The sequence below is a fragment of the Pseudoliparis swirei genome, chromosome 11, assembly GCF_029220125.1.
Source record: "Pseudoliparis swirei isolate HS2019 ecotype Mariana Trench chromosome 11, NWPU_hadal_v1, whole genome shotgun sequence".
Taxonomy (NCBI): domain Eukaryota; kingdom Metazoa; phylum Chordata; class Actinopteri; order Perciformes; family Liparidae; genus Pseudoliparis; species Pseudoliparis swirei.
The window spans coordinates 19,829,546-19,852,808 of NC_079398.1; the positions used below are offsets into that span (position 1 = coordinate 19,829,546).

General features: G+C 41.5%; 2 protein-coding genes across 7 annotated transcripts in view; both read left to right on the forward strand.

Annotated features, from left to right (window-relative positions):
• The window catches only part of stxbp5b (syntaxin binding protein 5b (tomosyn)), a 30,978-nt gene extending 22,881 nt beyond the window's left edge, over positions 1-8,097 (forward strand). For all 6 annotated transcript variants that reach the window (XM_056425676.1, XM_056425679.1, XM_056425681.1 and 3 more), the window contains 5 exons: positions 920-1,277; positions 1,417-1,582; positions 3,742-3,853; positions 4,551-4,771; positions 4,870-8,097. In XM_056425676.1, coding sequence (XP_056281651.1) covers positions 920-1,277; positions 1,417-1,582; positions 3,742-3,853; positions 4,551-4,771; positions 4,870-4,911 — 899 coding nt within the window. In that variant the 3' untranslated portion in view covers positions 4,912-8,097. The remainder of the gene's footprint in view (positions 1-919; positions 1,278-1,416; positions 1,583-3,741; positions 3,854-4,550; positions 4,772-4,869) is intronic.
• Positions 8,098-9,227: 1,130 nt separating this feature from the next.
• Positions 9,228-23,263, forward strand: part of sash1b (SAM and SH3 domain containing 1b) — a 47,969-nt gene continuing 33,933 nt past the window's right edge. Inside the window, exon 1 of the mRNA XM_056425692.1 lies at positions 9,228-10,396. Coding sequence (XP_056281667.1) covers positions 9,932-10,396 — 465 coding nt within the window. The 5' untranslated portion in view covers positions 9,228-9,931. The remainder of the gene's footprint in view (positions 10,397-23,263) is intronic.

Below are 23,263 nucleotides of genomic sequence, written 5' to 3' on the forward strand. Positions count from 1 at the left end.
TGGAGGAGAGAGACAGAGGGAGATTGACTCTGTGTTCTGAGTTTTCTTTCCAAGAACATTGCGAGTCGAAGGATTAGATCAGATCAGGTCAAAAGATTCAATTCCAGAAATCTTTTCGAAGTTGGTATCAACAGTATCAAATCTCCACAGCTTTGTGCTGTGGAGCCGTTTGTCTGGATTTGTGTTACAAAGTGATGGATAATCAGTGAGTCACATTTCAACTGAAACCTGAACATCTCGGCTTCAAATGCATTGTATGCTTGTGTACTGTAGCGTTTTCATTATAAATGTATAATAACAATTATATAGAATATATAAATATATATATTCTGTATAATTAAAATGATATAGAATATATAAATAAAAGTATATATATATTCTATATAATTTTAATTTCATTATATATCATTTAAATTTAATAAAATGTATATAAAACTATATATATTCTATATCATTTAAATATATGTATATATTCTATATAATTATACATTTATTATAAAAAGCTATATTATTTATATATATTTAAACCCTGTTTTTATTAAATGTACATATATATATATATATATATGGGTTTTAAAATTACCCAACCAGTATTTTTCTATTCCAAAAGGTAAACGTTCATGCTGAGTTTTAGAATGATTTAACCTCTTAACTTTTACATTGGAAAGAAAAGCAAACACAAATCCATTCGAGTGAGCTCGGGACAAAACAAATTTTTGAAGGTTGGGTGACTGGTGAAAGTGTTTTTTATTTCTTTATTTCCCATCACATTTAATGTCCAGATGTTCAAAATGATGAAATCCAATTTCTCTTGGTTGGAATTAAGGAATGCAGCACTCATTTAAAATGTGCTTGATATTCAGTGGTAATCTGAAGGCAGTCTCTGATGCAAACACCTTTTTGAATGCTCATTCTTCAGGCAGTATGGTCACACTCAAAGGAGGCATTCTGACGATGGCCCTGCTGGACGCCACTGGAGCTCTGCTGCCCCCTGCCTACGAGCCGTGGTATGACCCAAACGCCTCGGACGAGGAGAAGGAGAAGAGCCGGAGGCGCAGGCCGGCCTCCCCTCCCTCGTCTCAAGACGGTCCGGACCCCCAGTTCGCCGTGCTGTGTTCGGAGAAACAGGCCAAGGTGGTGGCCATGCCCTCCCAAACGCGCATCTACAAACACAACATCACGGAGACCTCCTTCGTGCTCAGGGCGGACGTTGTGCAGATGGGCGGAGCCTACTGCATCGCCTGTTTCTGCGCCAACGGGCATATCATGACTCTGAGGTATGACGTCAAGTCGCTTCTGGTGTCGAGTGACTCTACGTTCAACATATCTGATGACATCACAATGACCTCATTTGTATGTAACGAGATTCTTAAACGTGTGGTGTGAAATAAACGTCCGTTCTTTGTGTCCTCCCAGTCTGCCCAGTCTGCGGCCTCTGCTGGACGTGAACTACCTGCCGCTGACGGACATGCGGATAGCCAGAACGTTCTGCTTCTCCAACCTGGGTCAGGCCCTGTACCTCACCTCCCCCACGGAGATCCAGAGGATCACCTACAGCCAGGAGACCTGCGACAATCGGCAGGTCAGACAATTATTATATCATCGTTTCACTATTCGATCCAATCATTCTAAGGCTTTTCATTTACTTAAATAAAGAATATGGAGAACTTTTTGTGGCGGGCTTGATGTTTAATATTGCTCTCGCAAATGCAATTAATTGTTGAATTATTCATCAGGCTTCTTGAAAGACTCTTTGGGCTACACAACACCTTTTTAATGTTCTCTTCACCGAGCGTCCTCCGAGGACAATCGTGGGATCCGCTGTTCAGATTTAACATCAAACTAATTACGGAAGAAACGGGGGGAATTCAAGAAGTAATATTGCCATTCAATGCCCTCATTAAAGGATAGCTTTGTTCTTTCTCTAAAAACCTGAACAAGTTTTCAATTGGTCCAGCATTGAGGGAGAACGCTGAAGCCGCAAAACGAGCTGCTTTGTAATCACATCGGCCAATTCTGCATCGTCGATGTGCAAAGTGTTTTTACCACCGTCGGGTTCTGATTGTTATGGACCGGACCTTACACCGAAATATAATGTTTTTCTTAGGGCTGTGAAACGATTAACATTTTTAATCGGATTAATCACAGGTTTTTGTGGATTAATCATGATTAATCACATATTACCGATATTCTCGGTATATTTTGTGAGAACATAGAGATTTATGACAAAAGACGGATATATACATTGATACATTCTTCTATACAATGGTGCTGCAACTCAGCAGTTATTTAGCAGTTTTCTTCCATATGGAACATTAATACATCTTCATCCTAAACAGAATGTTTAACCCTCCTGTTACCTTTCGGGTCAATTTGACCCCATTCAATGTTTAATGTCGGTGTTCTTTGGGGTCAATTTGACCCCAGGCTGTTTTTCACTGTGTCAAACATATCAGAAATATCAACTTTTATTTATTTAAAGGGCTATTTAGGTAGTCAACAAACAAACATAAAGTACCTCACACTTAAACTTGGGAAGCAATATTAATTCTAATAATTTTCTGGAGGTTTTAATTGCTGGGGTCAAATTGACCCCGAGGGTAAAATATGTTAGTAAATGTAAAGGTAACAGGAGGGTTAAACAGAGCATGTTTCTCTTTGTCAACCATTAACTCCACCATGATACAATCTAAAGGTGGACAGATTGACAAGTGACTTTTTTTTTGCTCGGTCCCGATGCGGAGATCGATAAGTGTTAACGCAACGCGAAGAGACAGAAATGACATGTTGCTGTGGAGATACGATCAACAACAGACGTTTAGTTTAATAAAAGAACAAAGACGTGCTCTAGAGAACATGTCAGGGGGCGGGCCAATCTCTTTAATGTCATGCGATCTACCGACACTACGTCGCGATCGACTGGCAGGTCGCGATCGACGTGTTGAGACCCTGATCTACAGGAAGTAAAAGTCGTCACATGGTTTCCGGAGGTGAACCTGCGGAAGGATCATTACCGATGAACAGACCGTCTGCATGAGAGCGGACAGAGTTCAGGTTGAAGTGGTGTATTGGAAGCTCATTTTGCAAGTGACTTTTTTTTCGTCCCGACGACCAACAACAGACGGATTGGAAGCTCATTCTGCGCATGCGTTAAATGCGTTAAAAAAAAAAAACTAGTTAAACCTGTAATTGGATTAACTGAGTTAACGCGTTATTTTTCACAGCACTAGTTTTTCTTTATCATCCGCTTGATCTATCTGGGCGTTGATGTGTCGCGTGAAGACTGGTGGGAACCTGAGTGAGAGCTGGAGAGAGAGGAGAGCTGGCGTTGTTGGAGCACAGGAAGCGTAGCTTAGTGTTAACTCAAATAATTTAAATGTCAGGGCTAAGAAAATGTAGCAGATCCAAATTCTATGGATTCAAGATCAGACTCCTCGGAGCACGAGACGGGGAGACACGACAACAAACAGACCGGATCAGATGGAGGTGAAGAAAACCAAATTCATACAAATGTTGTGCCTATAAGTCACTTGGGAACAAAAGGATCCAGGATGATGTCACCCTTTAAGCCACTGATGTCGCAAGCATTACAATAAGTTTCTTTTCATGTCAAGTAACGTAATGTCTGCACCTGAAATGGTATGGCATACACGTTCTAGGTCTATCTGTATTTCTATAAGCAATCTATATTGAAATGGACTATTCTGACATAAACAGTGCGGATGTGTATGTCTTCCTCAGGAGATGCTCAGTGAGTTATTTACCCCCGTGGAGACGCCAGAGGCTCCCAACAGAGGGTTCTTCAAAGGCCTGTTTGGGGGAGGAGCTCAGTCACTGGACAGGGAGGACCTCTGTGAGTAGAGAATGGCCTTGTGTATATATATATATATACACTACCGTTCAAAAGTTTAGGATCATCCAGACAATGTCGTGTCTTCCATGAAAACTCACTTTTATTTATCAAATTAATTGAAAATTGAATAGAAAATAGTCAAGACATTGACAAGGTTAGAAATAATGATTAATATTTGAAGTATTAATTTTGTTCTTCAAACTTCAAGCTCAAAGGAAGGCCAGTTGTATAGCTTATATCACCAGCATAACTGTTTTCAGCTGTGCTAACATAATTGCACAAGGGTTTTCTAATCAGATATTAGTCTTCTAAGGCGATTAGCAAACACAATGTACCATTAGAACACTGGAGTGATAGTTGATGGAAATGGGCCTCTATACACCTCTGGAGATATTTCATTAGAAACCAGACGTTTCCACCTAGAATAGTCATTTACCACATTAACAATGTATAGTGTGTATTTTTGATTAATGTTATCTTTATTGAAAAAACAGTGCTTTTCTTTGAAAAATAAAGCCATTTCTAAGTGACCCCAATTTTTTGAACGGTAGTGTATATATATATTCTGTATACTTTAATTTAGTTTTCATTGGCTGACCAAAGACTCCCGTTTGACAAGAGCGTCTGATCTCACTTTGAACATGCATGTCGGTGTTTGTGAACACCGACATTGGATTTCTCTGCTTGTCTTTGGTAGTTGGAGAGACGGGTGCTGGCAAGGCCTCCCGCAGCCTGGCCCAGCACATCCCGGGCCAAGGGGGCATGGAGGGCATGAAGGGCGCCGCGTCCGGGGTGGTGGGGGATCTGGCCCGCGCGCGGATAGCTCTGGACGAGAGGGGGCAGAAACTGGGGGAGCTGGAGGACAGAACGGCCGCCATGATGGCCAGCGCCGATTCATTTTCAAAACACGCTCATGACGTACGCACCCGTCACTTCTTTTGGATACTTAAAGAGATTCTTTTTCAGGTTAACTTCTTTTTTTTTTTACTCTCATTTTTGCTCTCGTCTCCCTGCAGATGATGCTGAAGTACAAAGACAAGAAGTGGTACCAGCTCTGATGGCAGCGTGTGTCCTCCATTAGACTCTGTCATCACACCAGGATCGCTTCTTTTCTTCAATATTTCTCTCCACGGGGGTGGGGTGGGGGGAGGGGTTCTGCTCAACACAGACTTATGCTTTCATTCTCAGCACAATATCACACACCCTGCGTTACCTCAGCCACCGGAGGAGGAGGAGACGCCGGCCGACCACACGTCATGAGAAATGGAAGAAGAGAAGCTGTGAGGAATCGACGATGTTCATGTGACATCTTTTTCACAGAGCAGGAGAGAGGTGACCTTTCATATCCATCAGTCATGCACTCGTATATATATATTCAGATCTCATGAATGTGTGTATATATATATATATATATAAACACACCCTGCTGTTTTGTTCTGAAGGAGGCTGAAAGACAATCTGCTATACATGTACGTTGGTGGCCTGATTGCAATCGTTCTCGCTCTGCCCTTTATGATGTCTGTCAAACACATGAGGAGAAAAGTCTGATGACCCTTTGACCTTCATGACTAATCAAGTCACTGAAGATGTCCGTTTCTATAGGAATGATTGGATCAATGTAGGACTCCAGTCTGTTTGGTTTTCCCTGTTTTTATTTTATTTTTTAGATTTGTCCTTCTGCCGGTCTGTCAAGAAATGTCCTTTCCCGCAGGTAGAACTGTCAAAACTAGACAGGGAGACGATGAATCTGTCGCCTCTCACCGAATAAGGGCTGGTAGCATCACCAACGATTCCTTTATTACAGCATTTTTTGAAGATCCCTTTCGTTCCTATTTAAAATTAGTCTATTTATTGGAACCGTATAATGGATGAGAAGTAAAATAAGTTTGTATGTTGGGCATTGAATTGTTTTTTTTCCCTTTGGTGAATTAAATGCGCAAAAATAAAAGTGCTGAAAAAATTTTACCCCTGATGAAGAAAAGTTTACACTGATCCGTCAGAAGAATGAAGAGTTGATACACTGTCTGTCTTTCAAGGGGCTGTAGTCATGTATAGGAAGAAGGATGTGTTGGAGGGCAATACAAAGATTGTCCATATTATGATTCGCAGAAATGTATATTTTGGTTACACTTTTTTTTTTTTTTTTGGAGATAAAGATTCTATCTATACACAATTATTCACATTTCTTTTTGTCATTCTGTCGCAGCTGATTTTGGATTCCTCAATGTGTAGGGGGGGAAGCATGCGTCTCTTCCAGCACACTGGAAAGGGTAAAGCCGTCCTGGTAGTCATGGCTACCAGTGGAAATGGCCGAGCACCAGAGTGTTCCACGCAGTTCCACTGGTCATCTCTCGGTTTCTTATCTGCCTTTTTACCTCATGAAGCATATAACCTAGCCTCTACCTATGTGTATGTCTCTGTGTGTGTGTGTGTGTGTGTGTGTGAACATGCATATATTCAGGAATATGTGTATGGGCGCCAATATTTATAATACTACAGAGTGTATTACAATTGGTCTTTGAGGTTGATTTGCTTTTGCTTGACAGTGTTTTTTTCAATGTGGTTTGACTAGAGTTCTATTGTACTCATTAATTTTGTCCATGAGGCGCCAGGATATGCTGCTATTTGTGTCCACGGAGGAGCATTATCTGTTGGTCTTTTATTTTGATAAAGAGAAGAGAGAATTGTTTTGTCCATCCAGATTGCTGCCAAATGTTGTAAATAACTGGGACAGCTGGACACAAATCTGACAGTGCAGGTTCAGGCAGCGTGACGTGCGGCGGCTCATGCTCTTTTCCCGACACCAAAGAGTTGCTTAATTTCACAGTTATCTTGATTTTTTTTTTTCTCCAAATAGTAAGAGTCAGTCGACAACTTGACTCGAGAGTTCCGTCCATCGTCTCCAGACGGAGGGTAGATTGGCTTTAGTTTATTCTCAGGGGCACGACACACGCTTTGCCCAAAGAGTACACGTGTTCCGAAGACGGGCAACGTTAATTTGAACAGTTTGATTCCAAAAATGACATCATCTGGCTCTTAAGTGGTATTAAATCCGGTATACTTTAGAGGTGTTGAGTTTCGAAACTGCCCCACTGTGAACTGCCAAGATAAACTCATCTGAAAGACCGCTCTGTGGGTTTTGCACTATCTTTCTTTTTTTGTACTTAAAAAATAATTGAGTTAGTATTGTTTTTAATGGGTTTATTTTTCTCTGTCCCATTTTCTTGTTTTTTCAAAAAGGACCAAAACATGACATAACCTATATGCTTATCCATGTCATTTGCTAATTATGCTGATTGCCTCACTCTCAGATTTGTTTTCAATGTCGGGTTAATGATAAATTTATATATTTGAAAACCTATATATATATATCTATGTGTATATATATGTGTGTGTATATATATATATCTATAGTTTTAATTTAAATAATCTATTAAAAATGAATGCCTTTAATGTAATTAATTTCAGATGGAATAACTCGCATTAATGTCCAAAACAAATGGTTGTCCATAATTATCCGTCCCCCATACATGACAATAGACATTTCTGGTTCTGTAGGGAACGCGCTCATCAAAAACCCAAATGTTGCTCCTGCAGGAGAGTCGCCTCCTCCAGGTGGGCCGCGGAGTCTTTCTCCAAGGCGTGGCCTCGACTTTAAAAGTGCTTCAGTTTGCAACATATATGGTCTAAATGGTCTCTTATTGCACATTGAAGGATGCATGATATTAAGTGTTTACAAACTTGAAACAACCATGAGATTGTCTGTCTATTTCTGGCATTTGTATTTCACCACCACGTTGAACAAAAGTGAAGTTCTCATCGGGCGTCTGAAGGTGTCCCAATTTTATTTGATCATGCCAATTGTGTAAGTGTGAGAGATTATGTTTATTGTATTGGTACATCCTGTTTATGTTCCCGTTTGCTTGATGGAAACTCTTGCCCTCCCTGCACTGTGGAAGCGCGGAGGAATCTAAAAGCTCGGCTCACAGCGCCGTGCAGGAGAGCGCGAGGGTTTCTCAGTCGCCATACTTCCATACCATCTGTCCGTCTTCTGGGATGAATATCTGTGGAGTTTGCAGTATTTTCTCATAATAGTCCATTTTTGTACAGTTTTATTAAAAATAAATTTCACATGGATGTCTGACTTAATCTGCTGCCATAAACAATTTAGACTGTAGATACAATATATATATATAGATATTATTGTGCAATGGAAAATAAATGTAAAACCAATCATAAAACCATTTTGTCTTGTGTTTTTGTGTTTCATGTTGTTTGGTCACTGAATTTATTTCAAAATAAATGCTTTACTTATTCTTATATAGAAATGATTGGTCCTTTTACATAGAGCTTCTTGGATTTATACCACACAATTTAAATTGTTCAAATAGTCAAACATTTTCTGACAACTCAAACTGGAATATTACAAAAATACTATTCCTGTGCACTTGTCCTCATCCTATTTGAGCTTGTAATGTTATGGTATTTTTGTGTGTTTTACTTTTAATTTCTTTAAGTTTAAAGTAAGTAAGTTACTTTAAAGATGTACCTATAGTAATACATTGTTGGATCAAAAGCTTTAAAAATAAATATATTGGCATCATGCCATTGTTAATTTATTGTCAATATTCTAAACTTCTAAATACTATAGCATGGAATTACTTAATTATATTAAGTTGGACTTAAGTTATGTTTTTAATTTATGCTTACTTATACACAAAATAGTTACATTTATTACAAAATATTAGTTACAAATTACCCAAAGGAAGAACATGTTACACCAACCTGACAGTAGAACTTTTTCTAAAACTAAGTATACACTATTTAATCTATTTAATCACTTTGGACGTTCGGGTTTACGGTGTACTGTTTGTCGCACTTGTGTTTTTAAACTACTCAAACCCTCATATCTTAATCTTGATTTATAGAACATATCCAACAGTATGTATTTTGAAGCTGAATTTTGGGGTAATGTTGAACTAATTGATTTAAAACACTGCCTATAGAACAAATCATCTTGGGTTTAAAGATTTAAGCAACTTTAAATCGCGGGGAAATGCAGATATGTTTGAACTCTCTCCAAAATGGTATTACATTGTTTTATACGTAGTTTAAGTATCGATTGTATGCATCTTTTTAATTGTAATTATAGTGGACTCACGAATCCTACATTTCCCAGAATCCCCTGCAGGTGGCGGTCATGCTCACTGAACTCCCATCGTCCAACCGGGTAAAAAAATGAAAGAAAACAGCAGCGACTGAAGCCGAGGCTGAGCAGCATCTTCCTCGTGCAGCGGCGGAGGGACCGCGAAGTTGTCCACGGGAGCTCAGCTACGGGCACAAAGTGAGCCCCGACACGAGCCCCTCTGAACAAGTGCGTGTCTCTTCCGACGTTAACCGTCAACTGTTACCGTTAATTTTGTTCGCTCCGCAGGGTTTAACGGACCCCGGAGCGCGTCTCTCGCTGCCCCCCCTGAAACCGTCGCGATGGACGCCGCCTGAGAAGACGACAACCTGGCTTCAAGGGGGAGTGTAGTCAACTCTCAATTAATGTTTTTTGTTCTCTCTCAACCGGCTAACTTTTTAAAAAGAACCGTCGACGACGGAAAGTAAAGTCTCATTGAGCTTAAAACGTGTATTCGCTAACTTAAGCGCTCGCGTCGTATCCTACAACTCAACGTGGAAATGTGAGTTTGTTTTGGGGGGTTTTCTACCGGAGTTTAAAAGTCGTCAGTCGGACTCTCTTAGCTTGAAGACCTTCGTGTTTGGGGATTTCACACGCGCTAACTTCCACGCGCCTCCGAGAGAGGTCAAAGGTCAAGAGGTTCTGAGCCTGTCTAACCTGGTTTCGCTCAAGAGGAGTTAACCGGATTTCAGAAAGCGGGCTTCAGCCGTTCAGCCACACCTGCTGGCTCCAGTCATGCAGTCACAGTGGCCTCGACTCATGGATGCGTTTCATTTGGACAATTGAACTTTTTATGGACCAGAGTTGTGTCACACAATCACCTGTACCGGTGGTCACCACCTGGTGTGACCCGAGGGCATCATGTGCACTTAAGTTTTGTTTGTGTTTTAAAGATGAGCCAAGGTCCAAACCTCGTCCTGGAGTGGCTGTGTAAGCTCCATCTGGCCCAGTACGTGGAGTCCTTCATCGACAACGGCTATGATGACTTAGAGGTTTGTAAACAGATTGGGGAGCCAGACCTCGACGCCATAGGCGTCCAAATTCAGCACCACAGACACCGGCTGCTCACAGCGGTGCACAAGCTGAAATACGAGGACGAAAGTAAAGCACCTGGCTATTATTTTACCTTGGAGCCTCTGGATCCCTCCGCATGCAACCAACACCGAGAAGAGGACTTCAGGGCTTTGAGGACGCGGACCACCGGACTACACGAGGCCTCCTGTCCCGGAAACCATAACCTGAGATTCACAGATTGTAATGATTTTGTGACTTATCCCAAACTGAAGCTCAAGGTGCTGTTGAGGGATAAGCTGGCGAGAGATGGAATCGACCTGGGAGAAGCACCGTACACCTATAAGGTAGGCAATCCGATACGACTCATAACGCTTCCCCAGTTTGTTTTCCTTTCTTTATGTTCCCGTTTGTTCGTCTTGTCTGCTTTCTTTTTGTTCTGTTCTGTTTGTCTCTTGTTCCCTGTAAAGCCTCTTTGGGTACTTAGAAAAGCGCTATAGAAGTCTGAATTATTATTAACATGTTTTAATCAATTAGACAATCTTAAATGCCGGCTCTTCACGCGCCGTCTGGTGGAATTTAATACAGTTGCGACTGTGATGAAGAGGGTGACGAATTTCTTTGATGGTGCTGACGTGGTCCGATGGTTCTTTGGTGTCGCGCCAAGGACGCTTTGGTCTCCGTGGCAAAGATCTCCTGGGATTCAGTGTCGTCTTGTTCAATTTCACTTCCTCCTTAATCAAATCGTTGTCACACCGGGGCCCGGGTGCATTTCATCACGATTCACTAAATCGTTCATGTAAAGATGTGAGGGCCTCTAATCGATTTGGGGTTTTAATTGCCGTGTTAGTTTTTTTGCTGAGTGAGTGGCTTTTGATTATAGGCAAAAGTTAGGTGACTTTGAAAAAAGCTTTCACGACGCTTTATGTCCACAGATGGATATAGTTTATTACATTTACCGCATTGTGATGGTTTTTATCGGTAAATGTAATTCCCAGAATGCAAACAAATTAGCTTTAGCAGAGAATGGACTCTGGGTTCAGACCTTTGCTTTAAAGGCACTACGTCGCTGCCAACGTCCTGTAAAATAGAACTTTTCAGTTACAAAAGATGCTGTCGAATCCACAGTGACACAATATGTAAGCATAAAATACAATTATTTAAAAAAAATCAATAGCATCATTCTCAGGAGTTTCCAGCAGATCCCTGGTTTGGGATGTTTACATGGTGAAAATGGTAGTGATGTCATAATGAGTAACAGAGAGATACATATAAATTACTTCCATGCTTTACTCAAAACATGAGATGCCAAGAGGCTGCTTTGCATTCTGGTCCATTGAGACCACTCCTCGGCGTGTAATTAGCCCAGAGACTCCGCCTTTTCGACTCGTGGATTTCTCAGAGCGACGTTTTGATTGTTAGAAGTTGACGCGAAAGTGAGTCGAGAAAGAAGCCGTCACGCTTCCGCTTCCTTTAAAACCAAAGGCTAGCGGCGGGGGGGGCCAGGTTAGCTGTTAGCGTAGCGACATCCTGAGCATGTGACCTGTGTGTTGCGCGGCAGCTCGTTGGATTAAGAAGGCCCGGCTTGTAACACGGGGACACAAAACATAAGCCTCTTGCTTTTACAGTTGGTTCACGGCAACGACTTCTGTCGGCCGACGGATCAGTTTGCCTTCATGACAGACGTCATGTCTACTGGCAACATGCCATTTTATTTCTGGGGATCTCCTCTGTTCTGTGTGGACTGCACTGGCTGTGAGTCAACTGTAGATAATGTTTCCTCCTTTTGCCTCGACTAAATCCATCCAGTCCATAACACTCTCAGCCACACGATAAGCTGAGTGGCACATTTGGCTGATTCTCAACAGTCTGTCACTGAGGCAGGCGTGATTGACAGATTCTGGATTTGATGACACTGGACCAGACGATACAATAATGCACACTGGTGAATCTGTTTCTAGCCGTATTGTCTGTTGACATACATTCCTGCTAAGCAGCCCTGTTGGACACTCGGCAATGCTGCTGAGACGAGAGAGAGCCTCTCTTTTAATGCACAGTTCCACTGCTCTCGGTTTTGTCTTTTCTCAGCAGGTACAAACTTTATAATGCACATCATCAACTAGAACGGGCACTCGGTAGAGGGCATACCTTCGCATATCACAAGATTGGGCATTGAATTATGAACATTTTGGCATTAGTTGCATGCCAACCAATTGGATCAAAATTGACCGCTATGGTAAAAAGAAGATGTTGACCTTTTCATGACCTTGACCTTTGACCCGGTCGATCCCAAAATCTAATCAAATGGTCCCCGGATAATAACCAATCATCCCACCAAATTTCATGCGATTCGGTTTAATACTTTTTGAGTTATGCGTGTAACACGCATACAAATAAATAAATAAACTAGAACGGGCACTCGGTAGAGCGCATACCTTCACATATCACAAGATTGGGCATTGAATTATGAACATGTTGGCATTAGTTGCATGCCAATTGGATAGAAATTGACCGTGCTATGGTAAAAAGAAGATGTTGACCTTTTCATGACCTTGACCTTTTACCCGATTAATCCCAAAATCTAATCAAATGGTCAGAGGATAATAACCAATCATCCCACCAAATTTCATGCGATTCGATTTACTACTTTTTGAGTAATGCGAGTAACACACATACAAATAAATAAATAAATACACGGCGATCAAAACATAACCTTCCGCATTTTGAATGCGAAGGTAACAATGAATGAATGGGGTCCGGCGAGCTTTAAATAGGATATTGAATCTGCTTTATTCGAGCGCCTTTTACGTGACGCCTTCCTACTGTGCAGTCTTTCCTGCACCATATGGAAAATTGCGCAGATTTCGATGCATTCTCATTTATTCTAATGAAAGGCAGTCGAACCGGGGGAAAGAAGTGTATTTCAGCTCTCTGTTGTGCGGTTGGCTGTAAGGTAGTTGTCCTGTACCGACACTATTCTGGTGTTCTGGCCAGTTTCACAGCTACTTCATGAAAGATTCAGAGGCTGTAAACTACTAAGTGCAAAGTCACTTTGTGATTCACATCCAACCTTTTTTTGATGTTGGTCAATCTTAGCACAGATAGCTGAAACCATCTAGAGAAAGTTCGTTGAATTATTTTGATATAAAAGCACCCCCCAGCTCTGGAGTCGCACTGAGGTTTAGATAGCAGCTATGTATACGCTCTGCTAGGCACAGTGATGGAGCCTGTACAAAAATACAATTGACCGCCATTAATGTATAATTTAAGTTTTTTTACTTTTGTTCTCCAGACCTGTGTGGTTAACGTTTCCAGCATTATGTCATCCTGCTGCATTTCAGGAGGAAGTAGGCCAACCTTTTTGGCTCGTTAAATTTTGCCCAGTGGATCGTCCTCTGTACAAATCACGGAGACGTGGGTGGTGATTAAATTAGTTAACTGTGTGAATATCAGTTTGATTTGGAGCAGCTCATCTAGGAGGAGTTTATTTAAAACGCCGGTTGGCTCTGAGATAACAGCATTTTTGGAGCAGGTTGGAGTTCATCAGATTTAGTCAATTATACCGTTTCAGGCATGTAGGCCAGCACGGCCCAGTTCCTCCCCATAAATAGCCAACGGCAGCTTCAGACGAAGTCTGGCTCTACCAGCCGTACTTCTTTTGTTTAAATCTGTGCAGAGCTGGATCAAATATCAGCACGGCACGATAAGAATATGATATAAATGTTGAGATTTTCAAATGGATATCGTCTGGGATTTTGGTTATTGTAATATCATTCACAATACAATTCGTTGCATCTTTCTGAGCTTATTGTCTGAAAACCCATAAAGTAACACAGAAAAAAGCGGGGATTGATTTGAAAGAGTCTCTGTTGTGTTAGCACACACACACACACACATAAATACTGCAGCACAAATATAGAGCTATCTACAAGTCTGGTGTTCATACCACACATAAATAATGTAAAATACTGGCAATGACCTTTGTGTCCAGAGTAGGGCTACAACTAACGATTATTTTGATAATCGATTAATCTGTGGATTATTTTATCGATTAATCGGATAAAAAAACTAATTTTCAACCCTTTATTCAAAACAGGGTTCGTACGGTCATGGAAAACCTGGGGAAGTCATGGAATTTTTAAATGGCTATTTCCAGGCCTAGAAAAGTAATTGAAAAAAATAAAATCCCAAAATGTTTGGAAAAGTAATGCAAATGTCTTGTATCAGTCGTGCGCAATTCCAGGATGCTTTATTTTCATTGGGTGCTGGATTAAATCTTACCCAGATACAACAGATACAGGTTATTTTCTGATTGGCTATTGTGTAGCCCATTTCTTTTTTTTGATTGGCTGATAAGTGGCTCCTCACAGCAGAACTCCAGGGGAGCGCTTGATTCCTCCACGGTGAGGGCAGCTCATGTTGGCGCGCTGCGGCACATTAAAACATTAAATAGACGAGAGTTGTTTTTCAGCGTGAGAAATACGATGTGTGGCGGGAGTGCGGGACTTAAGACTGAAATGCGTGACTGTCACTCTCAATGCGTGACACTTGAGAGCCCTGATAACGTCACCCGGAGGCGCACTTAGCTCCGTGAATGTCCCTCCGACGACGTGAATGACTTCCGCATCCAGCGCCACGTGAGCAGCAGCAGCCAATTAGATTCATAGACAGCGGAGCAGCTCAGCGCTGATTGGCTCTCACAACGCAGCGTTCTGTCCTCTCGCTCCGCTCTGGTTTCTCCTGCGCCGCGCTGCGCTCAATTCAACTTTTTTTATACTCCGCGACTTATTGAGCGCCGTAATAATCGCGCGACACAACGAATCGATAATGAAATTCGTTGCCAACTATTTTAATTATCGATTTTTATCGATTCGTTGTTGCAGCCCTAGTCCAGAGGCCTTATTCTGTTTGAAGTTTAGGAATTGCAGTAGTTTGGATCTATAATCCCACATTCCTCGGCCCCTCGGTATGGATTTGGTAGTGCAATCAATGAGCAATGGGCTTTTCTGACTATTCCGCACACATGAGTAGTTCACACAGGCTTTCAGGATCTATTTGTGACATTTAGAATGTGGGGAAAAATGAATTTGATTCAAGCTGTTATTGACTTAAACAATGGCCACACAACACATGTTTCACTGAGTGTATTTATTTTCAAAGGCAATATGGAAAAGACTAATTCAACCCCAAAACAAAAATTCCCAAGACATTAAGAACCCTGAAGTTGTAGCTTGTATGAACACCAATAATGTAATATTATAAAATGCTCAGCAGATGCTCACGTTGACCAATCTGATTAATATTCAATATATATTAGTGTATAATAGTAGTATATACACTGAGATCTCACATAATGTTTGGTATTGGAAATTTGGTTTAACCCTCCTGTTACCTTTAGGGTCAATTTGACCCCATTCAATGTTTAATGTCGGTGTTCTTTGGGCTCAATTTGAGCCCAGGCTGTTTTTCAAACAAGAAATATCAACTTTTTAAAATATTTAAAGGGCTATTTAGGTAGTCAACAAACAAACATAAAGTACCTCACACTTAAACTTGGGAAACAATATTAATTCTAATAATTTTCTGGAGGTTTTAATTGCTGGGGTCAAATTGACCCCGAGGGTAAAATATGTTAGTAAATGTGAAGGTAACAGGAGGGTTAAAGTCATTGAAAAATCATGGAAATCCATTGGTCAACATGTGTATGAACCTTGTAGATATAAACTACATTTAGAATTCAGTTAACTTCAGCAAGAGCGCAGTAACAAGCTTTCTAGACACGCAACACATGATCAGCCTTTTCATTTCTCAGCAAAGCAGACGTGTAATTATCCGTCACACACAGACCCTGTTGGGAAGGATTCCCTTTACGGCCGTCTTAACAATAGGCTTCAAATCCCTCGAAGGCCTCATTGCAGTGAAAAACTTCCTCCGAATGGGGAACAGCTCTTCGTTGTTCAGAAGATTACTCTGCGTCCCGCCGCCAGAGGATTGGAGGACAAGCAAAACCAGCGGGCTGCTTTTGATGGGAGAAAAGCCCAACTGAATAGCTCCTGAGGAAATTCAAGCTCTCCAGCAGCTGACAGCTGTCTCTACCTTTTTTAATTTTTTTATCACACAACAAAAAGGAGACTGAGTAGAACTGTATTCGCTGAACCAAGTTGGTTTTAAAGACCAGCACTGCTTTTACTTTAAGGACTTCTGCAACCATGTGGAGGATCTGTCAATAAACGACCGAAGGGGCCGTGTTGTTTCATGGTTGCTAAAATCGCTACGTTTCTTCAGTGTTTTCCACTAAACTCTTAACTTTATTATCTAGCACAGGGGTTAGGAACCTTTTTGACTGGGAGAGCCATAAAAAACAAATATTTCGAAATATATTTAATTGAGAGCCATATAGTATTTTTTACGTATAATAAATTAAATATGTCTTGCTTTTAATGAGACTTCTGGTGCTGCATGATGCTACGGGTGGGGGGGGGGGGGGCGGCAGCAGGTGACTTTTTCCTTTTTCTTTGCGCCGCCCCGATGTGCGCACACGCCGGCATCGGAGCGCGAGGCGGAGAGCCGAGAAGTGTTAACGCGACACGTAGAGACAGAAATGACATGCTGGTGTGTAGAGACGATCAATAACAGACGTTTAGTTTAAGAAAAGAACAAAGACGTCTTTAAGAAAAGGACCGTGCATTACTTCTGCTGTAATCTGGCGCGATAGAGAAAATTACAGGGGGGCGGGCGGAGATTTTTTTCTGTTTCAACTCAAAATTGTCTGGGAGCCACCGGAAGAGCCATATATGGCTCGCGAGCCATAGGTTCCCGACCCCCGATCTAGTAGAAACACTGGTTGTATACCAACAGCCTAATACGCAGGACCGTATGTTAATCGAAGTGCATGCGTCATATATATACCACATGTGGTAGTGTGTGAACTATCCTCTGCAGCTGTCCTTTCATATCATGTAGTGGTACTGTAGGGAATGCCTACTCATGGACTTTATTCATGTTATGCCAGTCTAGATTAAGTGGAAACTACCGGACCATTCCAGGGATATCCGAGGATTATAGCTCTGATGGTGCTGCTGAGGGGGGTTGAGAAGTATTGCATGGAGCACTCAAAAGATTAACATGCCATGAACACGCTTGTCACTTGCAGTTTGAGATTCGATTCATTCCCGTCCGGCTTGTTCCTCGTGCCGTCGTCCGTTCCTCTCCTCGACAAAACAGGACGAGGACGGTTGTCATAGCACCGGCACATATTGAGCGACTGCTCTTCACACCGAGTGATATCGTGGACGTCTATACGATGTTGCAATCGGGAATGCTATGTATGATGTAAACCACTATGTTAAACAGAGCATAAATCACTGACCTATATGTATGAATTCAAGATGAGTTGTCTTGTCTTAATGGACTGGAGGTTCAAGATAGATGGAAGCTCATTGTTCTGTGTTTATTCCTCTATCCAGTTCATTTTCATTTTCATTTCATGGGCCCGCTCGCCTCGTGTTGCCTTCCAGGAGAAATTATTCACAAGAGCATCTGGAGGGGCTTTGTCCAAAGAAAAATTGGTGCATCACCCACTTATGTCCGGCACCTCTTTCATGCCGAATTTGGACCAGACAATACGTTCGCTCGACTACAGAGGTTTTTTTTTTTTCTTTCAGTTTTTGTAAAGTGTTTTGTGTTAATATTTCCCGTAAGCACCCCGAGCTCTCGAACCAGCCGTTACCTCTCTGCTCCTTCAGCTATTGTATTACAATGCTAAGCAGGTCTTTGAAACACCGTGGCGCTCTCTGAATATAAATCTCTGTGCGGTCGTCTTTTTTTTGGTTTTGTGGCAAACGCACGCTGGAGGCAGTTGAATTGAGTGAGGACGTCTGATTGAAGTCTGGATTGGAGCGAACACCGGCGCTGGGAGCTTTAGGCTGTTGCTGGTATTGAAGTGTTTTCAGGTGTGGTCAGTTCGATTGGTTTGTACAAGTTTAAAAATATAAAGTTTTCCAGAGACTCCGGGGTTATCGGCCTTCTGTTATCGGTTATTACATTATAATGCGCTCCTCAACCACATCTAGACGACTGCAGTGTCGTAAATAAGCTGTGTTTAACTTGCTGGACATTTCAATAGCAGCAAACACTTATTCCCGTGTGAAGATATCCTGGAGTAGAGTCTACCTGAGCGGAGACGTAAGTCGCTCCCCCTCTGTGTGCGTTGTTATCCGAGGGTCACCGTGCTTCTTTTTTTAAACATTTGTCGCGCATGATTTTTAGTGCCGCGTTGGTCGGCTCGCAGCCGCCTCTCTGCGCCGCTCTCACGCGGCGTGGACAGTCGATTACACCGTTCCAACGGACAGACATCGTCACGTTAGAATAACACCCGGCCTCCGAGTTCGCCCTCGAGTCGACTCTGTGAAGTCCGTCGGCCCGCGGTTGCGCCGTTAGCTCAGTGAGCATCGTTGGCGCGGTATGCATCGCTGGATGCGAATCAGAATCAGGTTTTATTGGCCAAGTAAGTTTGCACAAACAAGGAATTTGACTTGGTAAAGTGACTCTGTGTGCTTACACAAAATATACATTACAATACAATACAAAAACAAAAAAGTGCAGTGCAAAAACAAACAGTGCAACGGTCTAAGAAGTTTAAGAAAGTGACTTAAGACAGTATATACAAGGCGGAATGGCTATATCAGGGTTTTTCCTGGGTCAAAATGGGTCTTCGGTGCTCCCAAAAAATTATTCATGCAGGTCGGGCTGTTGAGTGAGTGATCAGCAGCTGTCTGCTCGGTCCATTCGCGCACCTCACAGTTGCGTATTGATCAGACAAGAAGACACGCTGGTCAACTCCAGTGTTTCCCCTACTATTATAACAGGGGGAAATCTCCACCCGTCACTCTGTAATTTGCGTTGTCCTATTTGTGGACCCACGTGTCTGGTTGTCTCAAAGCCACTTCGGAGACTTCTGATGCTTCCAAGCGGCAGCATCGCCTTCAATCTGCCATGGATTTTCGTTTTATAATTAGGTTTATTTAAGCGTCTCCTTGGCCCTGACCCTTCTGTGTTGTGTCAACAATAACACGAGGCTCTCGGAGGTCCAGTGAGCCACACGACATTGACCTTGATCACATTCTATGAACGAGGGTCGAACCGTGCTGCCCGGGCTGTTTTTACTGCGTGTGCAAGATGGGCCATTTCAGCAAGGCTTGCAAGTATTTTCAGTCAAGCAGGCGAAGTTTAGTCGCTTAGAGATGGATTCTCTTTCAAAGAGAGGCACCATGACTAATGCAGTTATGTTTCTTGTGTTGTTTATGTATGCATGATTGGTACATTGTAAAGGATTTATGATTTTATTTCTTCTGTACACATGGCATCTATTCTTCTGTCCATCCTGGAGAGGGATCCTCCTCTGTTGCTCTCCTGAAGGTTTCTTCCCTTTTTTCCCCGTGAAGCGTTGTTTGGGAGTTTTTCCTGATCCGATGTGAGGTCAAAGGTCAGGGATGTCTGTGTACAGATTGTAAAGCACTCCGAGACAAATTTGTAATTTGTGAAAATGGGCTATACAAAATAAACTGAATTGAATGTAATTCTTATCCGTTTCAGACCTACGGGTTTTAGTTGCAGTAAACAGGGTTTTATTGTATACAATCAAATTCATTTATATACTATTTAGTAATTAATCTGCACTGTTTTTATTTTATTCTGTAAAAAAAATAGTTGAATAAAAAAATATATATTTTGGGATTCAGTTTTATGGTAAATGTATACACGACTGAGAGGACTTGTATTAATATCCGGAATTGATTCGCTTAATTAAGTCTAAAGACTCGGTTAGCAAATGCTTCTAGTTCCTAAAGATTTTGTAATGAATATATAAACCAACACGGAGACCAACCCAAGCCTAACTAAACTGCCTCGATGCCCTCAGGACAACTACAGTAATCCATCATGACTTGTTTGAAACAATAAAACACATTTATATGACGAAAAAAGGGATTAAAAAAAAAATCATCATTAGAGATGCAATCTATTAGTCTTTCTTTTCATATATACTTTATGCATGGTTTGTAGCTTGTAGTTTGTTTACATGACTCTGTAAATTAGTGCTTCCAACTGGCACGTTTTAATAATGTGACTCACTGGGATTCAATACATTAGGCAACGGTATTGCAGAATGGATGTGGCGCTGGTTTATTCTGCCTGACCAATACCATCGGAAGACCGTAGGAAATTCTTCCCAGGATAATGCAGTATTGACTTTGCCTGGTAATTAAGAGATTTCCATTCCAATGCTTTGCGTTCTACCTCTGATCAGTGCTGTGTAATGTCAAACATATAGCTGCCCTACCTAGTTCTATTAGTCCGAAGAATACCACGGTCAGAGTCTTTGCATTTGATGTATTGATGATCAAATTCAGGTTGCCCTCGAAAGAGATTTTTAATCTCAATGGGTTTCACCTGGTTAAATAAGGATTCATTAAAAAAATTTACTCTTATCCACAGTTGAAATCTAATGAATTTACGGTTCTTTTCATTCATCTATAATTGTCACGACGGGATTAGGGTGGACCCAAATGCACGACTCAGGAGACAGATAATGCTGATAAAGATCTTTTACTGAAAGTGCTGTCAGGAACGGAACAGACCGAATAAACAAACACACTGTGGAACGCTCAAGGGCTCGGTCTGAGAAACACAAGACAATCTGGCAGAGGACAAGTGAGGGAACCTCAGTAGACGGGGACTAACGAGGGAATGGGTAACAGGTGAGATGGGCATGAAGACCAGGTGAAGGTAATGAGGGACTAACGAGGGAGTGATCAGAGGCAGCTGAAGGGAGTTGGATTGACGAGATGGGAAGCAGGATCTGGAATGACATGATAGTTAGACGGGATGAAAACAACTAATACAAAAAGGAAGGTGTGGAGCTAAACTGTTACAATAATGTGTCTTTTTTTCCCATGTCCGCCACACAAAACATTACACTTTGTACACAGAGAATTTAAAATGCAAAAGAATGAAAAATGTAAACAAAAACGAGACGCGGTAGCATTTGGAGGTCGTCTTTCACTTCAGCCAAGGCCTCGACATCCCGCAACACGTCTGAATCGTGTCCGTCGGGCTGCTGTGAGCCCACTTCACTTCACAGGTTGTCTGGCGCTTGAACGATTCCCTGGTTGAAACGGTAGAAGTAGTTTTTAGTTGTCTCGGCTACTGTAGCGTCCTTTCAGATTAACTGTGGGACAGCGCTTCCAGGAACGCAGAATTGCTTTGAACATTTTCTGTGGCAACTAAATTTTGATGTATCATGTGCAGCGTTTTTCTTCAATTTTACCAATCCATGTTTTTCGCCTTGTGTCTGGGGAAGTGTTCAGCTTATTGAGCCGGGCAGTTACAGTGGAGATCAACCCATTCACCACACGATAAATCTCCCACTGTACCGCAATGCCGATGGGAACAGTGTAAGATATCAACAGTTCTTTTTCAGGTCTACAAAAATATTTGGTCCTTCTCATATTTAGTTTGCAGGAACACAAGCAGAGAATCTTCTCACTAAAGCGCTGTCGAATTTTAATAACGGACCAATCTGAGTAGGTCGGCATTCTTTATCCACAATTTTCTCTTCACTACTTGGCTTTATGCACATTAATTTTTCTAATTGAGCATACAGTTACATTGTTTTATGTATATACTACCAAACCAGTTAAAAACAGACATGTGGGGGGAGGCATTAAGAGAAAGGGTCCACGTGACAGCAATCTGCTGTCTAAACTGCTGGTTTAATGGAAATACCCATTCACTATAGTGCATTATACGTTTATTAGGCATTTCAAATCATTATTGTCATGTTGTGTACAGCTTGTTATGTTGTATCATGGTACTGGACTACAATACGTGCCTCTGCAAATTGCTCCCCGGGAGCCAAATGAAGTGTATTGAATGGAATTCATGTTCAGTAGACTCATTAGGTTTATTATGAAGCGTTTCTTTATACCCCTGCTACTGAACAAATGTTTTCTGATATGGTGAATAGGAAACTTCCGTGTTTTGAGTTCAGTGGCTGAGAGTAAATCTCTGGCCTTTGCCCATTAGTGATTTGACCCTGAAGCGCCATGGGATTAGACGAGCATGTAAGCCACCGGTTCATCTTGTGCCGTGGCATGACATCCATCCAAGTCAGTAAGTCAGGGTTGATCTTTTTTTGTGCTCTCCGCATGTGCTTTAGTATGCTGGGATATATAGGTATTCAGTGATTAATAAAATCAGTTCTAAGTCAAACTCAATCAGCGGTTTATGACGCTCACCTCTGAAAAGGGGAGGACATTTATAAATTTTTAGGGGGCAATTTTTGCCCCAACTGACTGAAATCCAGGGGCATTTAAATTGGGGGCACTTTTTGAAACTTGTGAAATAACATTTACCCGTGGTTCAAAAATAATAAATAAACTTATTTAGGCTGACAGTATATGAGCAATTGTCATAAAAATGACAATAATAAGACTATCAGGCAGTATTCTACAGATTCAAAGTGTTTTCTTAGATTTTTTTAAACAAACAGAAATCAGACTCATATTTCATTTTATTCTTATTTCTTTGATTATTTATTAAATTATAATCAATATTAATTAAAAACAACTATTAACAATTATAACTTATTTCTTAGTTTTTTTACAATTCTAAATTATATTTATTGACTTTTTGTATGTGTACCTACCGAGTACAGACAACACAGATAGAATAAACAAAGAACAAAAACAAAACGCTGTTAAACTATGGGGTCATTGTTTGCCTCTCTCCTAGTGATATCGGGGGCAAAATTATATTTCTTGGGGCCACTTTTGCCTTTTGCCCTCGTGTATTTCCGACGCTGCATCTGAAAACATGTTTTGCAGAGTTTCACTTACATTCTTGAATTTGCCTTGTATCTATTATTATTTCAGTAAGAAGCCTTTCCAGTGTAACTCCTACTGTGCACAGGACAGCGGGCATACATACATACGCCTTATACACGGTGTGAGGAGCAACCATACGTCAATTAAAGTTTGCGAGCTTGTCATCTTCCCCTCAGTCTGCTGCTGTCTGCAGTATTGGGGGGGGGGGGGCGGGGGATTTGCATTGGTCTACATCCATCTGTGTAGTATTGGTTGGACCAGTGCAACCTCGGTGAGCGTTCATATGGTAAAAATATAAATATGTCCATCTATATCCAGTGTGCTTGCTGT